The 22,266-nt window shown below is 46.9% G+C and overlaps 2 protein-coding genes and 1 long non-coding RNA gene across 4 annotated transcripts in view; 1 reads left to right on the forward strand and 2 right to left on the reverse strand.

Annotated features, from left to right (window-relative positions):
* LOC114067352 overlaps window positions 1-895 on the reverse strand; it is a 5,180-nt gene extending 4,285 nt beyond the window's left edge. The window contains exon 1 of the long non-coding RNA XR_003573382.1: window positions 884-895. This is a non-coding gene — a long non-coding RNA (uncharacterized LOC114067352). The remainder of the gene's footprint in view (window positions 1-883) is intronic.
* A 5,808-nt stretch (window positions 896-6,703) lies between these two features.
* Window positions 6,704-12,382, forward strand: LOC114067353 (major facilitator superfamily domain-containing protein 1-like). The gene is given in 11 exon segments (XM_027902725.1): window positions 6,704-6,711; window positions 7,043-7,068; window positions 7,071-7,156; window positions 8,004-8,101; window positions 9,587-9,663; window positions 9,666-9,700; window positions 10,317-10,353; window positions 10,356-10,453; window positions 11,005-11,142; window positions 11,309-11,420; window positions 11,692-12,382. Coding segments are annotated over 10 exon segments (606 nt in total). The 3' UTR covers window positions 11,312-11,420; window positions 11,692-12,382.
* A 4,456-nt stretch (window positions 12,383-16,838) lies between these two features.
* Window positions 16,839-22,266, reverse strand: part of JPT2 (Jupiter microtubule associated homolog 2) — a 15,932-nt gene continuing 10,504 nt past the window's right edge. For both annotated transcript variants that reach the window (XM_027902723.1, XM_027902722.1), the window contains exons 4-5: window positions 19,889-19,934; window positions 16,839-19,172 (exon numbers count right to left, since the gene is read on the reverse strand). In XM_027902723.1, the coding sequence (XP_027758524.1) occupies window positions 18,988-19,172; window positions 19,889-19,934 (231 nt within the window). In that variant the 3' untranslated portion in view covers window positions 16,839-18,987. The remainder of the gene's footprint in view (window positions 19,173-19,888; window positions 19,935-22,266) is intronic.

Genomic DNA, 22,266 nt, shown 5'->3' on the forward strand with positions numbered 1-22,266 from the left:
GTGCCATTTCCAATGCCAATCCCATTCCCCATTCCCCATTCCCCATTCCCCATTCCCTATTCCCATTCCCCATTCCCTATTCCTATTCCCTATTCCCATTCCCCATTCCCTATTCCTATTCCCTATTCCCCATTCCCTATTCCCTATTCCCTATTCCCATTCCCTATTCCCTATTCCCATTCCCTATTCCCTATTCCCATTCCCTACTCCCTATTCCCATTCCCTATTCCCATTCCCCATTCCCTATTCCCATTCCCTACTCCCTATTCCCATTCCCTATTCCCATTCCCCATTCCCTATTCCCATTCCCTACTCCCTATTCCCATTCCCTATTCCCATTCCCCATTCCCTATTCCCATTCCCCCTCGCTCGCTCTCCCGCCCGTTCCGGCCCCGGAGCGATGGCGCTGCGGGCGCTGCGGGCGCTGCGGGCGGGCCGGGCAGGCCGCGGGCAAGGCCGGCCTGGGCTGGGTGGGAGGGCCGAGAGGGGCGGCTGGGGAGGGCTCGCTGTGCCGCAGGCTGCCGCAGGTTGGCCGTGCTGCTGTTCAGCCGCCTGCTCCCCTCTGGCTCCTCCTCCTGCTCCGGCACCCCCGGCGGGCTGTGCTGCGGCGGCGGCTCCGGGGGCAGTGCCGGGGTGAGCTCCGTCCGGGCACGGCGGCAGCGCACGGGCCTCGGCCGGGGGGCCGCGGCAGTTCCCAGACCTCTTCCTGCGGGTACAGCAGCCCTTGCCCCGCGGTCTCGCCCCCAGGCGCTGCGGGTGAGGGCTTCGAGCTCCCTGTGCTGCCGAGGGAATGGGGAGTGTCCGCGCTGCCGGCTCTGACCGCACTGACCGAGGCCAGCCGGGACTTCACAGCACCCTCACCCGGGAGATCCACAGCACTGACCCCAGTACCTGCACTGCTGGAGATGTTGCTTAAACGACGGCGGAGAAAGACTCCAGGCCAATTTAATGTATAGGATAAGATAAAGAGAGCAGGTCCTTTAATGAGTCCACAGGCCTACAGGAATACATAGCACACACCCCCTCAGACAGGGGTTCTATGATTTTATAATAAGGTCCATCCAATCCCAATTTGTCCACCCCCCGCTTCTGCCCCACTCTGCCCCCCAACACACCCCTTCGGGAATTGGGTCTGGGGGCGTTTGGGACCCCTTCTTCCTCATCTTCATCTTCTTCACAGCACATACAGTTCCTCCAAAGTTCTGGGCTTGAAGGTCTGTCAGTGTGATATCTTCTGGTCCAGGCCTTCAGGTGTTCTTTTACAATTCTACCTTGAAAAGAAGATTAAACACGCTAATGGAATTTAGAGGGATTGATATGAAATGGGGTAGTAGGGTTGGGTATGTGTAAACATTATCCTAAAGGGTAAGGGATATAATATGGCTACAATAAAATCTAAATTTATTACACAACTACTTCTAAAATCTATAAAAGCTAAAAATCAAAAAAAAGCTCTGAGGCATCAGAGATGATTCGCTTTCAGCAGAACTTTACTGTGCGGTGTGGCCACAGTGACACTCACGCAGTGCTCCAGGAGGCCTGTCTGGCAGCCTGACATGCTTTCCTTTTCTTATCCGCTGGCTTTGCTAACACTGTTTCAATTTCTTCCCTTCTATTTCTTTCCCGTTCATTTCATTCATAGCCTGTACAAAAATTAGAGGAAAAATATATAAAAATTTGTTTCAATTCAAAAGGAAACTAAAACTTACTGAAAGAAACCAGAGGGTTGGGCTGCTCCAGGCTGAGCTGTGTCCTGTGCTTTGCTTTTGTGCTGCATAACCAGAATATTACACATCATTCTTTTAAGTCCCACTTTATTCATGAGTTACAGTGAAGCAGCATTTTCTTAAAAAAAAAAAATCTCTTCATATCATAAAGTTAAAAAAAATGGGATTAAAATATATTAAGCATAATTTTCAAGAAGTCAGACATAACAGCATCACTTATGTTCCTATATCCCCTAGAAACCTTTCAGAAATACACAAGTTCTCAGTACTCACTTTTGCCAGGGAGAAGGAAAGTCTTTCTGGGTCTCCAGGTGCAAACCTTGTGACACTGCAGACATCACATCATTATTTGGGGGCCCAAGGACAGGAACTGTGCAGGGGGGTCACAGGAGGACTGACTTGTAAAGACTAGTCATATTCTGAAATGCTGGAAACTTCCGTTGTTCAGGGTTATGCTCCCGTCCCAGCTGATTGCTGGGACTTCTCTAGAGATGCTGGAGTGCCAAAGCTGAATTTCTGAACCCCTGACAAATTCTTACTGGCTCATTTACCTGTCATGATTGCATTGGTTCAGTGTCTCCTGAGAGACGATTTGCCTCTCATGTGATGTCTGCTGGCAGGCCAGTGTGTGCAGGGGCAGAGTCACTGTCCTGTTCTCTGTCTGCCTCAGCTCCCATGGCAGGAATAGCCAGAGCTTGCATGTAACTTCTTTTTTAATTTAAATGCAGTCAATCCCTAACATTCAGATAGTGAACTCCAGGCTAAATTGGGTGCAGCTTGTCATTGCAAATATGAGAAAATCCCCCTCTCCAAAAAAAAAAAAAAAAAAGGTCAGTAATTATTCCTCAGTCTTCCACAACTTCTGTAGGTTTGGGAGGGAGGAGTCAGTTATTTATTTATGGAATACAGGAAAGGCTATGTCATGTTTTGTTACCCAGATAACTTTGTGGGGTAGTGAAACCAAGCCATATCTTTCTGTGTTAGTACTGTGCAGAGTTTTTAGCTGTTGACACTCTTGTCATACTTTTTACTCTGGTGAATTTAGCCTCTCCCTGCCTCAGCAGTGGTCCTGTGGTGGTTGGAGCAGCTGAGACGAGTGCTTGCAGTGAAACACTTTGTTCTAGAGAGCTGCTTCTCTGCAGCCTCGAAATTTCTGCTGCATCACATCTGAGGGGTTGTGAATATAAAAATCTCGTGGTAAAAGTCACACTTCTCTTGTGCTTATTCAGGGTGCTAAGCTTGTGCCTGCTGATCCCGCGCCCATCTCCCAGTGCAGTGAATTTTCAGGAGCTGGAAGATCCTAGGGGCGTTTTCCTGATCATACAGTCTTGAGGAGATGTTCCTTTTTAGTAGTAAAACCAAGGTTTTTAAATCATGCCAGGACTACCAGTTTCTTACTCTACAGGAAATGCTTTAGATCTGTTAATTAATACAGACTAAGTTTCATATTTACATACTGCTTGAGACTTTATAATATGGAATGAGGAGTCAGATGAAGCTGAACTATAACCAAGAAACTGAGGGATCAGATAAAGCTGATGGTTTAGAGCGGGCTCCTGGCTTTTCTTTTGGTTGAAAATGTGTATAAAAGTGCTGAGCCCCTGCTGCTACTGCCACAGGAAGGGAAACAGAAGCTGTGCCATGCCATGCCAATGGCCAGTCATTTCCCATTTGAGAAGGGCTGGCTTTCTGGGAGAAGACACAAGTCCCCTAAGGGCTGCTTGTGGAAGTGGGAGCTGAGCAGGATAAAGAGAAATCTAGATGGGAAGAATCTAATTTGTAAAGGCACATGTGGGTTTTTGTCTGTGTCTGCACCTAACAAAGGCTCTGTGACTTGTACAGAACTTGACCTGCCCCACTGGCACCCACCAGAGCAGCACTGAGCATAATGGCACGCTGGGGTGTGTAGAAGGCTTGGGAATGACCCCAGCTCAGTACAACCTGCTCTACGCCTGGACAGGAGTCACTTTGCTCTCGTTTTTGGGGGTGGGGTTGTTTGATAGTTGCTGCCAAGCACCAAGACAACAAATTTGTGTTCTCCTAGAAATGCAGCAGTGGTTATTCTGGCTGGATTCCTGATTGATACACAGGGAAATTGCTGTAAGTTCCGAGGCTCCAGTAATTCGTTCTGAAGTGGGATTTCAGGCTGTCCTTTCAGTGCAAAGGGATGATCAAAGGTCCCAGTGCAGTAACATCCCAGAGGGATGGAGGGCAGGGTGTGGGGGTGTGATGGTTAGCTGAGCAGCTCCGTGAAGCAACTGAGGCATTTTCATCCTTTGACCACTGACTTACCTGAACTGACACAGCAGGGCAGCAAACATGCTTTTCTCTGACACACACATGACAGGGACCGGTGTTATCTGGTTTTGATGGGACAAACTGATAAAGCACAATTCTGTTCCTTGCTCTGTCATTTATTCTGGTGTGTGCCATAAGCTCAGACCCAGCAATCCCAGCAAATGCAGTCCTGCTGTCTCTGTATCCTGGAGGTAAACATCTTAGAGAGGAGAGGGGGGCACAGAGATCATTTCCTCTAGGACATGTAATGGAGCTCCAGGACAGGGACAAGGACTCTACATATTTCAGAGTCCTCTGTCTGAGTTACTCTGCCCCTCTAACCTCCCACCATGATAATGTCATAATTTGAGGATTCCCAAGTCATTTTATAAAGAGACCAGTCTTACAAAATTGAAAACTGAGAGTAAGCTGATGGAAGCCCACAGGTTTAACGGTATGATTTGAGGTTTTTCTTTTGCTTCTTGACACAGAATGCTTTTGTTGTGATCTCAGCATGTCTATTGAGGTTTGTATAATTTTTTTTCCGTTTCTCCCTACTTGGTGTCTTTGTTTTCTCTCTTCTTACTGTGCTGGGATCATCCCTCTTTGCTCTAGGCTCACACTTCAAGGGCTCACCATACCTCCTCCCAGTGATGCTAACAGGAAGACTGCTCTTTGGCTCTGGGAATGGGTCACTTACTAGTAAGGATTTCACATTTACATATTTTCATATTTACATCTCATCAAAGGGTCATGATATATTTTTATTTTGCTTCCTAGACCCTTGTCCTACCAGTGAGCTTCACCTGGCCTGCACAAAGGACCTGTGTTGCTGGCAGAACACAGCTCCTGCTGCATGGGTTTAATGTGGGCCAAAACGTTTAAAAGTCTTCCCCTCTAACAACTTTGTCCTTCCCTCAAGGCTGAGGACTGACATGTGATTTCTCTGTCTTTGGGTTATTTTTGCTTGCCTTTGTCGCGGTCGAGGCGGGATGGCGACATGGTTTCAGGATACCAGCTTAGCTTTATTGCAACAGTACAGCTACCTTTATACAGTTCTGGGTGACACATGTACACACAGCATTGGTTTACCACTTCATAACAACTCATGATTGGACACACAGCCTTAACACAATAGGTTAGCACTCCTAACAGGAAACCCACTCTGTGTTACAGTCCTACTGTCCGTGGTTAACCCTCTGCCAGGTGTAAAAAGTTCCATCTTCGGTATCTCAGTTTTATTTTACAGAGAGCCCAGAACCAGCTGGGCTCCCCTACAGCCTTATGTGAGGGATGAGTTCACCTCCCATGTCCCAGCATGATTTAGTACATTTTAAAATGGACTGTGAGGCTGGTACAATCAACCTCCCCCTGGGATGAGTAGTGGTCTCCTCCCCCAGCCTGAGCTCTCCAGCTTGAGAGCTGTTGCTTCTGTGCCATGCTCTTGGCCAAGCCTGTCTGTTCAAGGGAGGAATTTTCTGTTCCCCAAGTTGTGCAGAACTGTATCACAGCCTTCTGGTTCAGGGGAAGGAACTAGCACCGGCCCTTGGACTGACTCTGTCCTTCTCCCGTCTTGGGAGTGTCCTCAACGTCTTCACCCAGCAGTTTGAGGCAAAGTTTGGAATGCACCTCTGGGGAGGTGAGTTTCTTTGGTGCTTTTGGCCTGTTGTTTTTGACACCCCAGGCCAGCTTGTTTTGTCCAGTTATTAAAAGACCCTGAAAAAGACAGTGAGGTTAGCAGGAAGAGGCACATGATTTTCCAGTTTTTCCTGTTGCTTTTTGTGTGCAATGAGTGGTGTTTTCTGTACTGATGCCAGAGAACCCACTCTTAATACTCTAGTCTCAGCCTGACAGTGTTGTTTTCTTGACACATTTTAAACATCTGCAGTCACAGGTAATCAGTACTTAATGTAGGTTTACTCCCATGGAATAGAAACTTCAGAGTGAAAGCAAGAGGAATCGAGTGTGTTTGTTATTCTGTACTTTGACCAGCAGAATGTGCTGGTTCTGCAGCAGTGTCTGTACTGTCCCAGCAGAAAATGGCTTGCACATGGCTGATTGAAACCGCATGTTTATATTACTGCACTACACATTTCTTAGTGTGAATCTGTTCTAGGGCTGTATCTTCAGAAGATTTGAGTTTCTGTCCTCTTCTTGGTGCAGTGAGATGGGATCTGTCTCTAGTGGAAGGGATGACTTATTCCCCAGAAGTGTTAAGTGGCACATGGGTACTCTGGTGTGCTGGGATGGTGATGTAAGGGAGACCTGCTTCAGGGACTCCTTTGTGAACAAAAACTCAGTGATAATAGGAAAGTGTTATTTCCCAAACCACAAGGCAGCATGGGCCATCATCCGTGGAAAAGCGGATGCACATGTGTGATAAATCTCATGCAGAAATTGAACCCCATTGCTCTCCTCTGATTCCAGCTCTCAGAGAAAAAGCTGTGGTGGGCATGGGCTGTCACATCCCATCTGACATTTAGTTTAGTGCTCAGGCAGCATTTGCAAGCACAGTACAGTGAGTTCTGCAGCCCACTTGGCACTTTGGGAAGCAAAACAGGTACAGAACTCTTTCTGAGCAGGATGTCTGCAGCAGATGCCATTGCCAAACTTGCTGTGGCAAATCCAGCATAACTGGACTCTGGAGCTGCCTGTGCTCACAGGTCAGACTGCTGTGGTACCTGCAGCAGGTCACACCAATGGAGAGGTACAGCCTGGCTTCCAGTACAGCCCTGGGAGGCCTCCCCTGCACTGGGGAACCAGGGAAGTGTTCCAGTGTCTGCCCTGCTTTAGCCTTGGATTCGTTGCACAGGCCTGCAGGTCGGGAGCATCAGGATCATCAGTGCTGCAGCCATGGGAGCTCAGTGGGCAGAGCTCAGGGGCTGGGACAGGGTAGTGTGAGGGGAAGGGTCTTGCTCTGTGTGTTAAGAGAAACCAGGAGTAGGAGTCATGGAGAATTCAGCATTTTACATGCAGCGGGGTTTGTCATTCAGCTCTGTCCATGCTGAGGAATTTCTAACAGCTCTTGTTTCTCCAAGGAGCCTGCTCTGTGTGCTGGGCTTGTTTCAGCCCTCACAGTCGGTGTGCTGGATGAAGTGGGCACGAAGCAGCTGGGCTTGGATGGCGTTATCCAGCAAGAATCCAAAAAAGTGGTACGTGGTGCTTTTCCATCTCCATGCTGGCAACCCCGGGTGGAGGAGCACTGCCTTTGGAGTGCAGGGGAGGCTGCGGCAGCAGGAGGCGGTCCCGGCCAAGAGAGGGCATTCCCACCCCTCGGTTCGATCCTGCAGAGCAGCGCTGAGCAGATCAAATCCGTGAGCCACCGGCCAAGAGTCGATTCCCTGCCTAGAGCCTTTCAGAGTGCACTCAGGACAGCAGTAGCTTTCTGAGCCAGTTACTTCCTAACTGGAGGTGGCTCAGAGGAGGATTCGGTGCACAAATTAGCTGGTAGCCTCCCTCTGAACTGCTTTCTGGCTCACAGCATTTGAGAGCAAACAACTAACAGTGCTGAACTATCTTGTCTTATCTTCTCCCTCCTTGCATTCTCCTGTCTAAGAACAAGCATTACAGGCTTGTAATGTCTGCAATTTTTATGGATCTTTAATCTATTAGATGGCTTCCTTCTCATGATAGAACTCTTACTAGTTTCTGTAGCTCGGTGTTGTGACTCGTGTTTATCCTGTACCTTTCTGCTGTGTCTCACTTAAGGATTTGCGGTGGACTCTTAACAGAGCCTGCTCAAAAATCTCTTGCAGCCAGAACCTTTATAAAAATAAGAAGAAAGCTTTTTTGTTTTCTTTACTGAATAGTGTTAAAGAAGGAAAGTGTTAGAGTCAGCACATACCAAACATCACTTAGACGTGCGTGAGCTGTCTTGTAGTTCCCTTTTACCTGCTGTTACCCCTTCAATCTCTTGTGCCCTTCAGTGGTTTGCAGGAGTAACACCGGTGTGAAGCTGAGCTAATTCCTGGTGAGTGAGGGCACATCTTGTCTTTGCAGCAGGTTCAGGACATCCAGAGCCTTCCCCTTCACTACTGGCTCCTGGTCCTCACCATCATGTTCTTGCACAATGGAGGGTTCCCCTTCGTGGCCGATGCTGGATACTGTCCCGTGGCTGTGACCCCTGACTGACATGAGCCTGCAGAGCTTCCAGGCCTCAGCTTTGGGCTGACTGGGAAATACAGTTTCCTTCCACTCTTGAAACCTGTCTTTAACACCTAGTTGAAAGTTCGAGGATTCTTTGACCTTTCTTTCCCTTCAAGATGAGAGATACTTCTGAAAGAAGGCAAAAATACCTTTGAGGGAAATGATCCATCCAATATTTACAGCTTGGAACACTGCCAAAGGAGGATGGGAAGGTTCTGGGAGAAGGGGAAGAAATGCTTTATTCAGAAAATAGCCCCTAGGCGTTTCATCTTTGTGATAGCCCAGCAAACAGGGTGTCTCCTGGGCTGGGCGGGGTGTGAGCTCCACGGGCCTGGGGCAGCTCTGCCCTGCAGCTGCTGCTGTGTCTGGAACACAGTTGGGCTTGCTCAGCCTACCTTTATATGTGAGGAAACCTTTGTATCCTGGTGAAGGCTTCAGACTTCCTTTTTAACACCTTCCTGTGCTTAAAACAAAGCAGCGACCTGCCCAACCAGACTGGGACTCCTGCTTCTGTCCTGGGGCTCTGCCAGAGACTTGTCATTTTGCTGCTTTGTTCCCATTTGTGGCTGATGCAGCTTCTGTCACATCATCAGGATGAACTTTTATATTAGCAAAGGCCTATGGTAAAAAAATAAAATTATTTTGGTGGTATTTCATTAGTGATTTATGGGAATCCACTGTGAAATCAGGAGGGAAGAAATGTCATCAGCATGACAACTGAGGGGAAGTAGCCATGCAAGCAGCCAAACCAGGCTTAAGGAGCTACAAGATCTCTAAATAAACCTCTCTGTAAGCTCTTATTACAACCAGATGACTGTAAATTCTGTAAAGAATTTGAGGAAGTTTAATATAATTTCTGCATGTCCCTAACAAAGGTGAAAGGCTGGCTTTGACAATGGGTGTTTTTTTTGCTGTAACCAGGTCTCCTTAAAGGAATTCCTAAGAGGCAGTTTCTAGTACTTCTTAAATACAGGTGTTCAATTTAAATGCTGATCTTTGCTGCTGGATAATTTTTAAGCAGTTGTCCTGCCCCTCAGCATTCTCCCCCTTGTACTGAGAAGGCTTTCAGCCTCTTAAAAGAGGATGTCAAACTCCACTGGTGTATTGTGGACAGGTAATGGCACATTGCTGCCCTGAGCTGTGCTGATGGAAGGGAACAAACTTTAATCTGCAATTTCATTCTGCACTTGCAGCAGTGTCTCGAAAGTGGCTGTTCAAGCTACCAGCTCCTCTGTGGTGTGCACCAATTAAAAAGAAAATAAACCACCAAAGGCTTGGTATTACAAACTACCAGACAGAACCCAGACTTGTTTACAAGTGCTCTCATCCAAACCCTTCCTGTTCACATATGTTTGTGCTCAGGCTTACTTTCTGTCAAAATAAGCAGATCAAGAATACTAATTGGGGGGGGGGGGTGTCCCCCTTCATTTTATTTTTAGCAAGTTTATCCAGGATAAATATCCTAGTTACAGTCAGCAGGCAGCGGCTGACATTGCTGGGGCAGTGCACAACAGCCCCTCATCCTCTCCCCAGCAGATGGCATTTCAGTTGTCAGTACCCAGGACCTGACGTGCTTGCTGATAACTTCCCAATTTTTTGAAATGTCCGTTACAGTCCCTCAAACAGAATTTCACCTTTTGGGGCTGAACAAGCAGTCCTTTATACTCTTGCAAACCTGCAAGATGCACTTCAGTCTGATTTAAATTACAAGAAGTAACGTTAACCTGTTTTTCCCTCTGTCCTGTAGTTGTGCTATGGTAGCAGCAACCCACGGCACACTAGCTGTGTGTTTTGGGAAGTCTGAGACTGGAACAGAAAGGGTTGAGATAAGATTTGAAAGTAGATGGGGAAGGACAATCTGCATGAAATCCGTTTTGTCAAACTCTTCCTTTCCTTATTTCCATAATTGTCAGGGTATAATGCTGTGTTTTCCCTTCCCCTTTGTTAAGGGTTTCACATGAGTACTGGACACCTAGTGTGACGTTTCAGGCTCAGTTCAGAGGTACACAAGAGAAACAAGGAACAGCTGCTCTGCTGTACTACCAACAGCCAGGAAATCCCACGTCACTGCCCCTCCTGCAGCCCCCTTTGCGCAGCCCCTCGTGTCCCTGCCCCGTGGGAAGCAGGATCCCCTGTAAGAGGCCTGCTGTCTGTCCCTGCCATCAGGACTAGGCTGTACTGAGAGGTGTCTTTGCTGCTGGCTGTCCACCCTGACTCTGCCTATCTTTGCTCTCCTGACCTTCTCGCTTGTGCCTCCGCTGGCCTCCCCGGTCTGCCTGGGGATCACTTACTCCTTGGCTGCCCTGAGTTCCCACTCCTCCTGGGTAGCTGTGTGTCCTGTGGCCATGCTCCTACACCTGGATGGCCTGTTACTGCTGCCCTGGAGTCCTGCTGAACAGGTCTAGCAGACACAGGCTCCCCAAGCCTGAAGACTTAGGTTAATAACAAATAACCCCAAAGACTCAACATGGAGCAGAGCGCGGAGCAGAGCAAGGAAGTGCTCGATACAGTGTGAACCATTAACCTGGCTATGATTTGCACAGTGCTTTTTTACCTTGAACGTAACACCTGAATGTCCTTTGAGTCTTACCTGCTCAACCACCAGGTCTGACTCCTCCTCTGAAATCTGGAGTCAGGTTATTCCAGTTTCAGATAACCTGTGTTGTCTGTGCTGTCTCCAGCTGCTTGAAAAGAGTGGGGAACAGTCTAGAACCAGCCAATAGGCTAGAGGCACAAGCACCAGATTTTTTGAGGAGAAGGTATAAATGTTTATTTCATGGGAATAACTCCTTTTTGAACCAATGTCTGCACCTTTAAATCAGGCTCTGAGTTCCTGCTCTCATTGCTCCCCCAGGTTAGTAGGTGGCCATCTTATACCCCTTGTGCTCTCCCAAGAGACTTAGGGACAGATGGGGCTGGCAACTTCTGTGCAGATGGTCGGAGTTGGCCTTTCAAATCTGATTGTTGGACGCATTCTGGGAACAAGGCCCAGGTGAGAATGCTTTGTCCTTTTGTTTCCAAGCACAGAAATCACCAGTGCTTTAGTGGAGCAGTGTAAACAGGAATCAGGGGATTTGCAACTTGATGCTGCAGGGAACTAGAGCAGTGCCTTAAGTATCTTAAGTGACTGGTTGTTCTCTCCTGTTTTGGCTTTCTAGTGAACTAAAGATCCCCCTGAGGCGCTGGCAACAGATGCTGATCTTTATGTTGGCAAACACTGTCGCCTGCATTGTTGCCTCCATTAGCCTCAATGTTGTGGACAAGAAACAGGTAAGTGTGATAAATTGTGAAGAAATAGCTGTGCATCATCCTTTTACTGATGTACTGGTTCTTGGGTGCGTGAGTAACTCTTAAAATGGGACTGCACAAAGAGAGAACCCTCTGCTAAAGACAGAGTGTGTCACACCCTTGCTCCTATCAAGCCATTGTGGCTGTATTTTTTTGCAATACAGTGAGGACAAGGGCCAGGACCCACCTGTGGCAATGTGTGTGTGCAGGAAAAAGTGTCCTTTTGTCACCAGTTGCTGCTTTGAATTTCCAGGATGGGATGCTGAACAGAACCGGAAAGGGAGCACCCGTGGGGCAGGACAGAGACCCACAGATGCAGCACAGCTCCAGCACAGCTCCTTGAGCATGAAACGAGAACAGAGGGCTCTGTCAGCTAAACTTTAGCAGGGGAGAACCATGGCCCTGCCAGACACAGCACTGGTCACTTCTGCTTGAAAGCAGATTTTAGCCTGTGTATTTAAAGGGAATCCTGAAGGGAGTTGTCTACAAAAAGGGAGTGTTTCCACTTTCTTATGCCTGGCACATCAGTGGAAGGGATGTGCTCTGTGGTTCTTGGGCATTCTTCAACACCCTCCCACCTGCAAGGATCCCCTGAAGCTCACCCAGCCAACCTTGTTCGTGAGCCATTAGACAGATGTTGCAGCACAGCTGCCTGCAGAGGTGTGCCTGCCTGCTCTGCCACAAGAATCCTGCACAGCAGCACCTGCTAACCCATACAGGGTTAGCCTGATGTTTCACTCCCCGCTCTAGATGAGCCTCTTTCACAAATCACATGCCTGTGCAAGTGACGCCATCGTTATTCTTTAGGCAGGAGCCTGAATTAATCAAACTGATGACCTTTGGCACACAAGCCTAGCTTAATTGCTTATTACTTTACTAGAAATGCTTCTGTAAGCTGTGCCTATTCATTGCCCTTCAAAAGCATGAAGGGTTTTGATATGGAATGCTGTCCTTTACACCACGGTGCTCTTACTCATGAAGGCTAGAGGCTTATTTTACTCAGCCAACTGCCCTTTGCACTATGAAAACGCTCACAAACACTCACAGTGTTTACAAAAGGACAAAGGAGGCTTTAAGAATGAAGTAAACTGTACCACAGCCAAGTAGGAGAACTGCTGAAGTGAATGACATGTAAATTACTACAAATTCTGAAGAGAAAGAGCAGCTGTGCTCAAGTTGCATTTAATATAAACAGTAGTAGATTGAAAGCAATTTAGGTACTGACAGCAGTAAACTCACATTTTAAGACAAATTGACTCATCAAATCAAAGCTTGGTTAAACTGATTTACTGAAGAGGATGAGCTCAGAGAGCAAGGTCTTCAAGTTTTAAGTCACACTGTGAATTCATTTCAGACCACAGTTAAAGTATTTCCCTTTAGGAGTTTGGTGCAGCAGAAATTCAGGGGGTGGGCTGAGAAGTCACAGAACTGCAAAAGCCACAGGTTCCTCTAGTTTGGTGGTGACCTCCCAAGATCATCGAGTCCCACACCCCAGCTCAGGCAGAGGCAGCCAGAGCAGGTTGTCCAGGACTTGCATCTGGTGAGAGTTTGAGCATTTCCACCGATGGAGACTCTGCAGCCTCTCTGAGACACCTGTCCCAGTGTGTGGCCCCTTTCAGGAAAAACGTGGATCCTTGTGTTCAGATGGAATTCCGTGTTTCCCTCATGCACATTGTCTCCTGTGCAGAGCACTCAGGCCCCCCATCCTCGCTGCCTCCCAGCAGGTACTTGAGCACACTGGGCAGACCTCTGGAGCAGCCCCAGCTCTCTTGGCCCCTCCTCCTGTGAAAGATGCTCCAGTCCATTTACCCCCTTTGTGGCTCAGCACTGCACTTGCTAAATCACATCTCTTTTGTACTAGGGAGCCCAAAACTGCACTCAGTGCTCCATGTGAGGCCTCACCAGTGTTTTACTCAGCCTGCAAATCAGACTCCTCAGTGGCTTCAAACTCAGCCTCCATTCAGTGCTCCACTCAGCACTGTTCTTCAGTGCTGAAATCCTGCACTTGCATTTTTTCATTGGAAGAATCCCCTGGTGAATTTTTAGCTGTGATTATGAAGAACCACATGCAGCAGTGCTGTAGATTCATGTTGGAGCCTTGTGTACAGAAGAAACTGCATGTTCAGAGCTGATTTGTGTCTCCATACACTGGTTCAAAAGCAGTGACTTCAGTCTGCCTTGCCAAAACTGCAGCTTTCTGAGTTTATACCATGCGATGCTGCAGCTAAACAACTGAGGGCTGGTGCGGCAATGAGTGCTGGGACAGCCAGTGAAACTCCCGTACTTGCTCCTTCATGGAAGGAGCTCACTCAAAAGCCAGGCATTCCTCTTTACCATCCCATAATCTACCTCCAAAGGACTAGAAACGAAACATTAGTCTACTGTTTTGAAGAGAAGTTGTGACATACTTAAAGTCTGCCATGGGCTAACAGGGTTTGTGCTGGTGTAGCACCAATGCCCCACTGCCTGCTCTGCCAGGTGTCACTGGGAAGCATTCCTGTCCCTCTCCCGTGTTTGCTGCCTACAAGGAGAACTTCTTTTGGCTAGAGAGGGGTTTGTAGAAACCATGCTACAAACATCCCTGCATGTGCTTTAAAAAACCCTGTGGTATAATCTGAAGATGTGGGGAGATTCTGGGGACCTTTGGATCTGTTGCACAAAGACCATCTTCAGGGTGGGAGGAGTCTACTGGAGCCTCTCACAGGCAGAGTTGTTCCTGTGTTTCAGCTCAGGTGGATAAAGCTCAAAGCTGACCCAACAGCATGAGCCTCACTGTAGCTGTACCTGCTCACCTCCACTGGGCACATCTACAGCTTCCTCTTACTCAGCTTTTATCAGTAATGTCTCCACTGATGATAGGAAAGCCACTTTCACTTTGCTTGTCTTCCCCAGTTGTGCTGGACACCTGCTGTTGGGATTCCAGAGCTCAGCTCTGAGCAGCTTTCTACAAAGCCATTGCATGGCTCTACTTTGCCTGAGCTTGTCATGAAAATGAAAGGGTGGCGTTCACAGAGGTCAACATGTTGCAAGAAATGGAAGGAAACAATTGGGGGGGTTTTGTTTCATTTCTGTAGAGTTGCACTGATCATGTATACAGGTAACTGAAACCCCACCCCTCACCCTGTCCCCAGCCTTGGGCAACCTGGAGATGGTGGGGTCCAACAATATTCTCTTTCTCCTAAGACACTGTGGACTGCGAAGCCTGAAGATGAACATCAGTGCAGGCAGCTCACACTGAGGTGGGTAGAGACCAGAATTAGAAGGTGGCTGGAGCTAGAAAGCATGATGGATAAAGCAAATTCCCACATTCTTGCTGGTTCTTGCCAGTACTTCTGATCTGCTTGGGAAGGAGGAGGTCCTGTTACAATATAAGGAACTGCAGATTGAAAGAAAGGGAAAGCCAGTCCAACAAGAGATAGTCTTCATCCCCAGAAGTGAGATGAGACTGTAAAAGTAATCAGGGCTGCTAATTTAGCCCAATAATTAAAAGTCACTCTTCCTGCTCACGGACTATGTTCAGAGGGAGGAGCAAGTGGCAACTGGGCACAGCCTGGGCAGGAGCTCAGCCTGCTGGGGGTTCTGCCCATCAGTTCTTGGCCAGCAATGAATCGTGACCCTAGTCCCATCCTTGCACACCTGATCACCAGTAATGACACCAACAGCTCACATGTGCCCAGGCCTCCCCACAGCCAGGATGCTGCAACCCTTCTTTACTCCTTAAGAAAAATAAACAATGGAAAACTCCAGCCTCTACATTTTCACATTTCACATCTACTTTTTCCACAGCAAAGTGAACCAGGGCTTCATCAGAGCTTCAGGCCTGAAATTCAACAGGAGACACATCAGAGGGCTTGGACAAATCACTGGGTGGCCACGTGGCTTCCAGCCTGTGGAGATGCAAGTTCCAACTGAGCACACTCCACATGCTGAGAGGCATCAAACTGTTCTCCTCACAGTCACCCAGGTGGCCACGACACTTGGACGTCCACGCACTGGTGTGATCCTACTGTACATGAACAACTCCGAGAGCCTTCCAGGGGACAGCAGTTACTCCCTTAGTGCTTAAATAATTGTCTCCACACAACAATCACTAGACAATTCCCAAGGATGCACAATGGATATCCCAAGTCTGATCAGCCTGTATAAATCCTTCAAAAAACCCACAGTAATGCTGCTTAAAACACCAACAGAGAGGAAAATAATCTTCCCCACTGGGAGTGCAGGGTGGGGTGTTAGGCAGTGATGCTGCAGATGGACAAGATCAGACAGTGCTTGCTTGAAAGGTTTTGAACAGAAGCCAGCCGTGGGCACAGGGGAGAACACACACTGCTCTGGGTTAGGCAGGCTCACATCGAGCAGGGGATCAGCTGAGCTGGGCTGTTCCCTGCAGCACTGCTGTCTTGTACAGGACAGATATGGTGACATGTTTAGGGCCTAAGCAGCAGCCATGCCTAGAACCACACCTGACTCACGTGCAGGTCCTCCTTTAGCCCCCTCCCTGAGCTCACTATGGATACCATCATTTTCCTTCCCAGACTGAAATAGCAGCCTGGATAACATTCTGTCCCAAGTGTTTATGATGGTCCTTGTGGGTCCCTTCCAACTTGGCATATTCTGTGAAATGTGCAGTTTTGGGGGAAGCAGAGGTAAGACAGAGTTGCAGAGTGAAGCTCTATTGAAGGCTACTGCCTGCAAAGGAGGGACAGTCCTTCATTGCTGCTGTGTTATCTACCAAGGACATTCCCAAATTCCCACACTATGCAGATCCCACCCAAAGCACTGTGCATGCTTCAGAGAATGTAAATGGCCAAACATAGCAGGAGCTGTGGGAGTGAGGGCTGGCTGGGAGGCTCTGGAGGACGAACACCACAGACACAATACCCTGGCTGAGAGGCCACAGTGTCCAGCTCACCCAGAAGAGCAATTTCTGTGGCCGGAGTTCCCTCCTGTCAGCCAAGGCAGTCTGGCACCTCGAGGGGGGTTATGCACTCACTGGAAGAGCAGAAATGGGGGTGTGACTTTTCCATATAACCAATATCCCCTGCTCGAGGGGAACTACTACATTATTCTACATTAAGTGCCTTAAATATTTAAATTATTTGAATATTTAAGTTTATTTATAATCTTGCTGAAGAACATAACAATCCCTATGTGGTACAAAACATCATGGAATGCTGCCCCTAAGAAGGCACTGAACTGAACCCTCCCCAGGGATAAGAGGTGTCTGTCTCATGGGCAGCCTTGGGCAGGATGTCACAGCTCCTGAGCACAGTCCCCTCTAGGGAAGGGCTGAAAATATATGTGCAATTTTTCCCATTTCAGACAATAAAATTCACAAGTGTATCTACACTGAAATAGATTACTGACTGATTTATAAAAGCAGACATCTACAGCACACAATGAAGTAACAAAATACAGAGGTTTATTGACAATTGCATGTTCTGTCATTTGATTTCCAATCCCCTTCTGTCCCGAAGAAATGCTCAGATCAATTTTACTTGACGAGTTTAGATTCCAAAGAAAGAAATGCAAGAAAATTAACACAGTTTAACTAATTTAAGGCCTAGTTAGAAGTTGCTGTTTAAAAGACAGGCACTGCAGCCAATGCACATCAGGGACTAAAATATGTCAAATGCTCAGTACTGCAGATGGCATCAACTAAACCAGAGCCTGCAATGCAGAAAGCAGCTCTGGTCAACTTTCCCACATGACAGCCTCCTGTCAAGTACTGGAACAAGGAACTGAAACAGATAGATGTGTCTGATACAGCCAGAGGCTAGAGAGCACAGACTCGGGAACAGCTGCTAGGAAATACATGTTTGGAAGTAACAAAAATCTATTCCAGGGTTTTAGTTTGAGTCACTGCCTTGTTTTCCTACATGGACAAATAACAGGCAGCTCCAAACCAATCTGAAAGGTACAAAGGTATTGAAATCCCTACTTTCCATGGCTGTTTTGCCCTAAGCACTGCCCCACTATTTCACAATTTGAAAAGGCAACTAAGTGTCCAAGCAATCACCACTCCTTGCTGACACAGGGGAAGTGTGGCCTGGAGAGCACCACCATCACAGAGAGGATTCACACCTGGCAGCACTTCCCAGGGAACCTGGGCTAGAACAGCAGTGGACATACAGATAAGGCCACTTGTTCTTTGGTGTACCTGAATGACTCCTGTTTGATACATCAGATTTAAAAAGTCAGTGTTCAATACATTGAGCAGTCAGCATCTAATGTTAACATTCATATATCAAAGTTGTGGATACAATCAAAAAGTCCATTCAGAGAACAAACCCTACCCCAAAAATGTCTGTGCAAAACATGCACATCTTCCAAACATGATTTACAATAGCCAGCACTAACAGAAGGTTTGTATTGCTTAAATCTTTGTTTTTCCAACTAGGATAGTCTACAGCAAAAACAACTACAGCTTGGTGAGAACCCACACAGCTCTCCCAACCTTACCAACAAAAATCTGAGGCAGTCAAAGGCAAAGGTAAGGCTCACCAAAGACAGGAGAATTCACTAACAGAGTCAGCAAAGAAAAACAAACTGTGGTGGAGAGAGGAGAACAGCTGTGGTTTCCACAGGGTGCAAACTGAAAACCTGTGCCAAAGCTGAGGCATTTCCACACAGGCTGGGTCAGAGTGACCTGGCTGGACACCTGGGCATATTCTCCATGGTAACTGTAAACTTCAAGTTGCCTCTGTGCAGAGTACCATAAAGCTATTGTTTGCACCCACATCTTTACCAGAACGTGTGCAAGCACTCAACAAGGGCACTTTATATAAAAGTCTTCTAGAAGCACCTACATGAAACAGTATGTTGGACTGCCACGTCAAGAGCCAGTCATTGTTATCAGCAGATTACCGAAGGCATCAGAAAGGTCTGAACACTGGGAGGGGAAGACCACAATCTTTATATTGATGGTTCATGAGTATAAAAGAAACTTTCAGCATGTTTTGTCCTTGTATCAGCAATCACGTGTTGCAAAGCAAGAAAGGAGAAAGAGAACCAGACTGAAGACACTTCTAATCATGGCAGCACTACTTGTTCCAGTGGAACACATTTACATTCACGTGACTGCTCACACTGTGCAGCTCCATCCCACCGCCACAGGGAAAGCCCAGCCTTCCTGCTGTACTTTGGAATCTTCAGGTGGGACCTCCAGGCCCCTCTGCATTCACAATCTTTGACATGTTGGCTGCCTGGGCAAGCCTGACTCTGCAAGAGTGTCCTGAGGCACAAGCTAGCTAAGAACCCAACAGTCTGAGGAACTCACCACAAAGTAGCACTGATCTTTCACAAAGTTACACTAATGTCCCCCCTGCTGCTCACCCAGGCAGGCCAATACTTACATCTTCCACAGGGCACCCATTCCCTCCCCAGCCCTCCCTCCCCACATCACCAAGTTACCCTTCCTACACACTCTAACATAACCCTCATCCATCTGCCTAAGAATCTATCCACAAGCAATAGTCTATAAACTGATCTCATCACCACAGACAAGAGTTTCTGTGCAGACTCCATTAGGGACAGTGCCCTGAGGACCCTAATAGAAGGCAATGCTGGACTTCCCCCCAGGTGGGTTGAGGACTTTGTTGTGTGAGCGTGGCCTCGGCCCCAGGCGGGGCTCGTGATTGTCTATCTTGGGTTCTGGCTCCTTGCATCGTTCCTCTTTGCCCACATCTTTTTTCTCACCTCCATCTTCCAGCTGTGGTTTGACATTTTCTGTAGCTGTATAAAAGAAAAGGGATTAGATAATTACATCAGCATTCTGTAGTCCACAAAATGCCTCCTTTTCTGTAGACTATATTATTTCCCATGCCTCCCATCCACAGCACACCAAGGTTTCCCATTATCTGTTCATTTTTCCTGAAAGAAAAAGGTCCTGAGAAAAGAATTTCACTTTCCACAAGAATTCCTCCCGTCCTTCAGCAATCTTTCTAACAAGGATATGGAGGCTCAGCAATACACCTTCAGAATGATTTTGGCAGTTTCAGGAAATTAAGAGATACAAAGTACCAATCAATCCTTTCATACTGAGTTGAAAGCAGGGTTCCCATAATTCTTTAACAACTAGCTGAGCAGTAATACATTTTTTTCAGTCACCTATTTGTTATTTACAACTACAGAAGGCCAAGATTACACACTTGGAAAAAACGGCAAGGGAGAAGTAACTTCATAGGATGTTTTGCTATATACAGATTCCATATGTATCTATATATACACACATGGTATCAAGCAAAGCATAAACACACAAGACTCACACCCCTGTTCTCAAAAGAGGAAGAGAACCATTTCCCTGAAACAAGTGATTAGATCCCTGACTTCTCAGTTATATTATCCCAAAAACATGAGACTAAGGCTGGTGTTTAAGTGGAAGCATAAGAAACTATTCCTCAGAGCTCATCTTCTCAAAGAGCACAGAGAAAGGAATCTCTCTTGCTGACCTTCTAGCTTCTTTGGTGTTTCATCTTCTTTCAAGACAATGTGATCCTGCAAAGAAATCAAGAACTTAGTGTATTACCATTCTCAAACATCAAGTCTATCACAAAAGCCTTTGGAAAGTTTTGCTTTGTTTCTGATCTAAGTTTATATGTTGATCACAGTAAAAGCAAACAGCTGCAGGCACCATGTGCAGCTCTTCATCCTCTCCACCGCTCCAGAACCCCAAAGGCAGGGGGACAAAACTCCTGCTACGGTAAGGTGCCCATCTCAGACAATTCACTGAAACATGGGTGAAGAGGCTACCCTGGATCATCAAAATCGTAAAGGCAGCAGGGCTGGGTTAACAGCTGGACTCCACAGAGGTCTCCAACTTTGAGGATTCATTGATTGTAAGGTCTGCAATTAACATTCCTGCCGAGCACCCACTATCATCCAGGAGAAGTTTGGTACACACAGAACACAGGTAGCACCTGAAGACCTTATTTATATTCAGCAATTCCTGTCTCCAGCAAGGATCTCAACAGTCAGGTAATAAACAAAATCTCTTAAGACCACTTCCCCAACAATCCCAACTGCCTGTCACAAATACAGAGCCACACTTCAGAGAGGTGTGTTTTCCCAGCCATGAAACTCAACTTGCAGTAGTTTTTGTAAATATGCTGTCTCCTTTCCATCTCAGTATTTCCCACAATTCCAATACCCTAATTAAAGCCATAGGAATTTCTGAAGTGTTGTCTTCCATTTAGTCAGGAATTTATGGGAATTAATGTTACATTTCTAAAAAAGAAACAGTGACTATCCCAATAAATGGGTAGAGAGGAACAAAGCAAAGCCCTCTACGACACCAACAGCACTACTCTAGACAAAACCTAGCTCCCAGTCTTACTTTTCCTCCTTCCTTACTGCCCCAAACACTAGTCAGAATATACATAGAAGGTTTACCCTTTCTTATACACTCTGTTATTAATACTGTTGCTGTTACTGGTAATTTCTTATTTCATTGCTGTTTCCAGTAAATCGTTCTTATCTCGACCCGTGATATTCACCTTTTGTGCCTCCAATCCTCTCCTCCGGTTCTGCCACAGGGGAGGACAGAGAGAGCAAGTGGTGCAAGGTTTGGAGTGTTTCAGTGGAAACATTAAATTGGGGAATACCATTCCTAAGCCACAACAGACTTCTTTGGCACCTAACATAGGGCATGAAGAGCTGACATAACAACAGATCTGTCCAGAGTGAGTTGGAAACATATTTGATCTAAGCATTTGTTGTATTAGACAGGGAGCCACTGGTCAAAATGTTGCTTGGGCTGTTCACGTGGGTGTGGTACCTAACCTATATTCCCATATATGCAATATGTGCTCCTTGTGATATTTTTCTGAGCAGGGAGAGGGATCAGGATTGCTTTATTGCTGCACTGTGGGATATTGGTTTATGATATGATAACACTGAGGGCAGTGAGGGTCATTTGGGATGTGTGTTCAGTGCTGCTCCCCTGCCCTTACCTCAGGAGATACCTTTGGGTGTCCACTAATAATCATATCCAGTTTGTGGGAAGAAGAGGGGAGGATGATCTTCCTCAGCTTTTCATCCCCTTTTCCTCCTTTAGGCTTGTTACCACAGCTTTTGAGAATCTTGAATTCCCTTTGGATGTTAAGGAAAGCATATTCTTGTTGTCAAGTCTGCCAGGTCTCCTCTGGGCAGTCCACACCATGTTTAGAGTCAAGAAAGAGATTTCTATGGAGGTTACTTAGACATCTGTGCCAAGGGTGGATAGTCATGAGTGTCATGGAATGTGGGGGAAAATGGTCCAGCTTTTGGAGAAATGGTTTGGAAGTTCACCCCTGGACAACCACAGGACTCTGATGAAGTAGCAGAGTATTTGACAGGAGAATGCTGTGGCAACTCCAGAGAACTTATTGCAATGTGCTGGGCCCTGGCTGCTATTTATGAGACACTGCTCATCGCTAGAACCCTCAGGGAGTAGGAAAGCAGAGCAACAGGCACCATGGCCACTCAAACTGCAGCTGAACCAGACCAACAACCCATGCCAGAAGCAGGCAGCTAGACATGAAGAAAGAAAATCAGGGATGCAAAAGCGCAATTTGAAGTTAAATTGGCCACTTCTGTTAGAGATAACAAAAAGTCCTTCTATAAATACATTAATAACAGAAGGAGGGGCAAAGAAAACCTCCATTCTTTGATGGACTTGGAGGGAAACATAGTTAATAGAGATGAGGAGAAGGCTGAGGTACTTAACACCTACTTTGCCTCAGTTTTTACCGGTAAGACAGGTGGCCCTCAAGGCAACTGGCCTCTGGAGCTGGTAGACAGAGATAGGAAACCAAATAGCCCCCTTGTATTCCGGGAGGAAATAGTTGAT

This window comes from Empidonax traillii, unplaced genomic scaffold (assembly GCF_003031625.1).
Source record: "Empidonax traillii isolate 1590-97213 ecotype Southwest subspecies unplaced genomic scaffold, ASM303162v1 scaffold903:size462939, whole genome shotgun sequence".
NCBI classification, from domain to species: domain Eukaryota; kingdom Metazoa; phylum Chordata; class Aves; order Passeriformes; family Tyrannidae; genus Empidonax; species Empidonax traillii.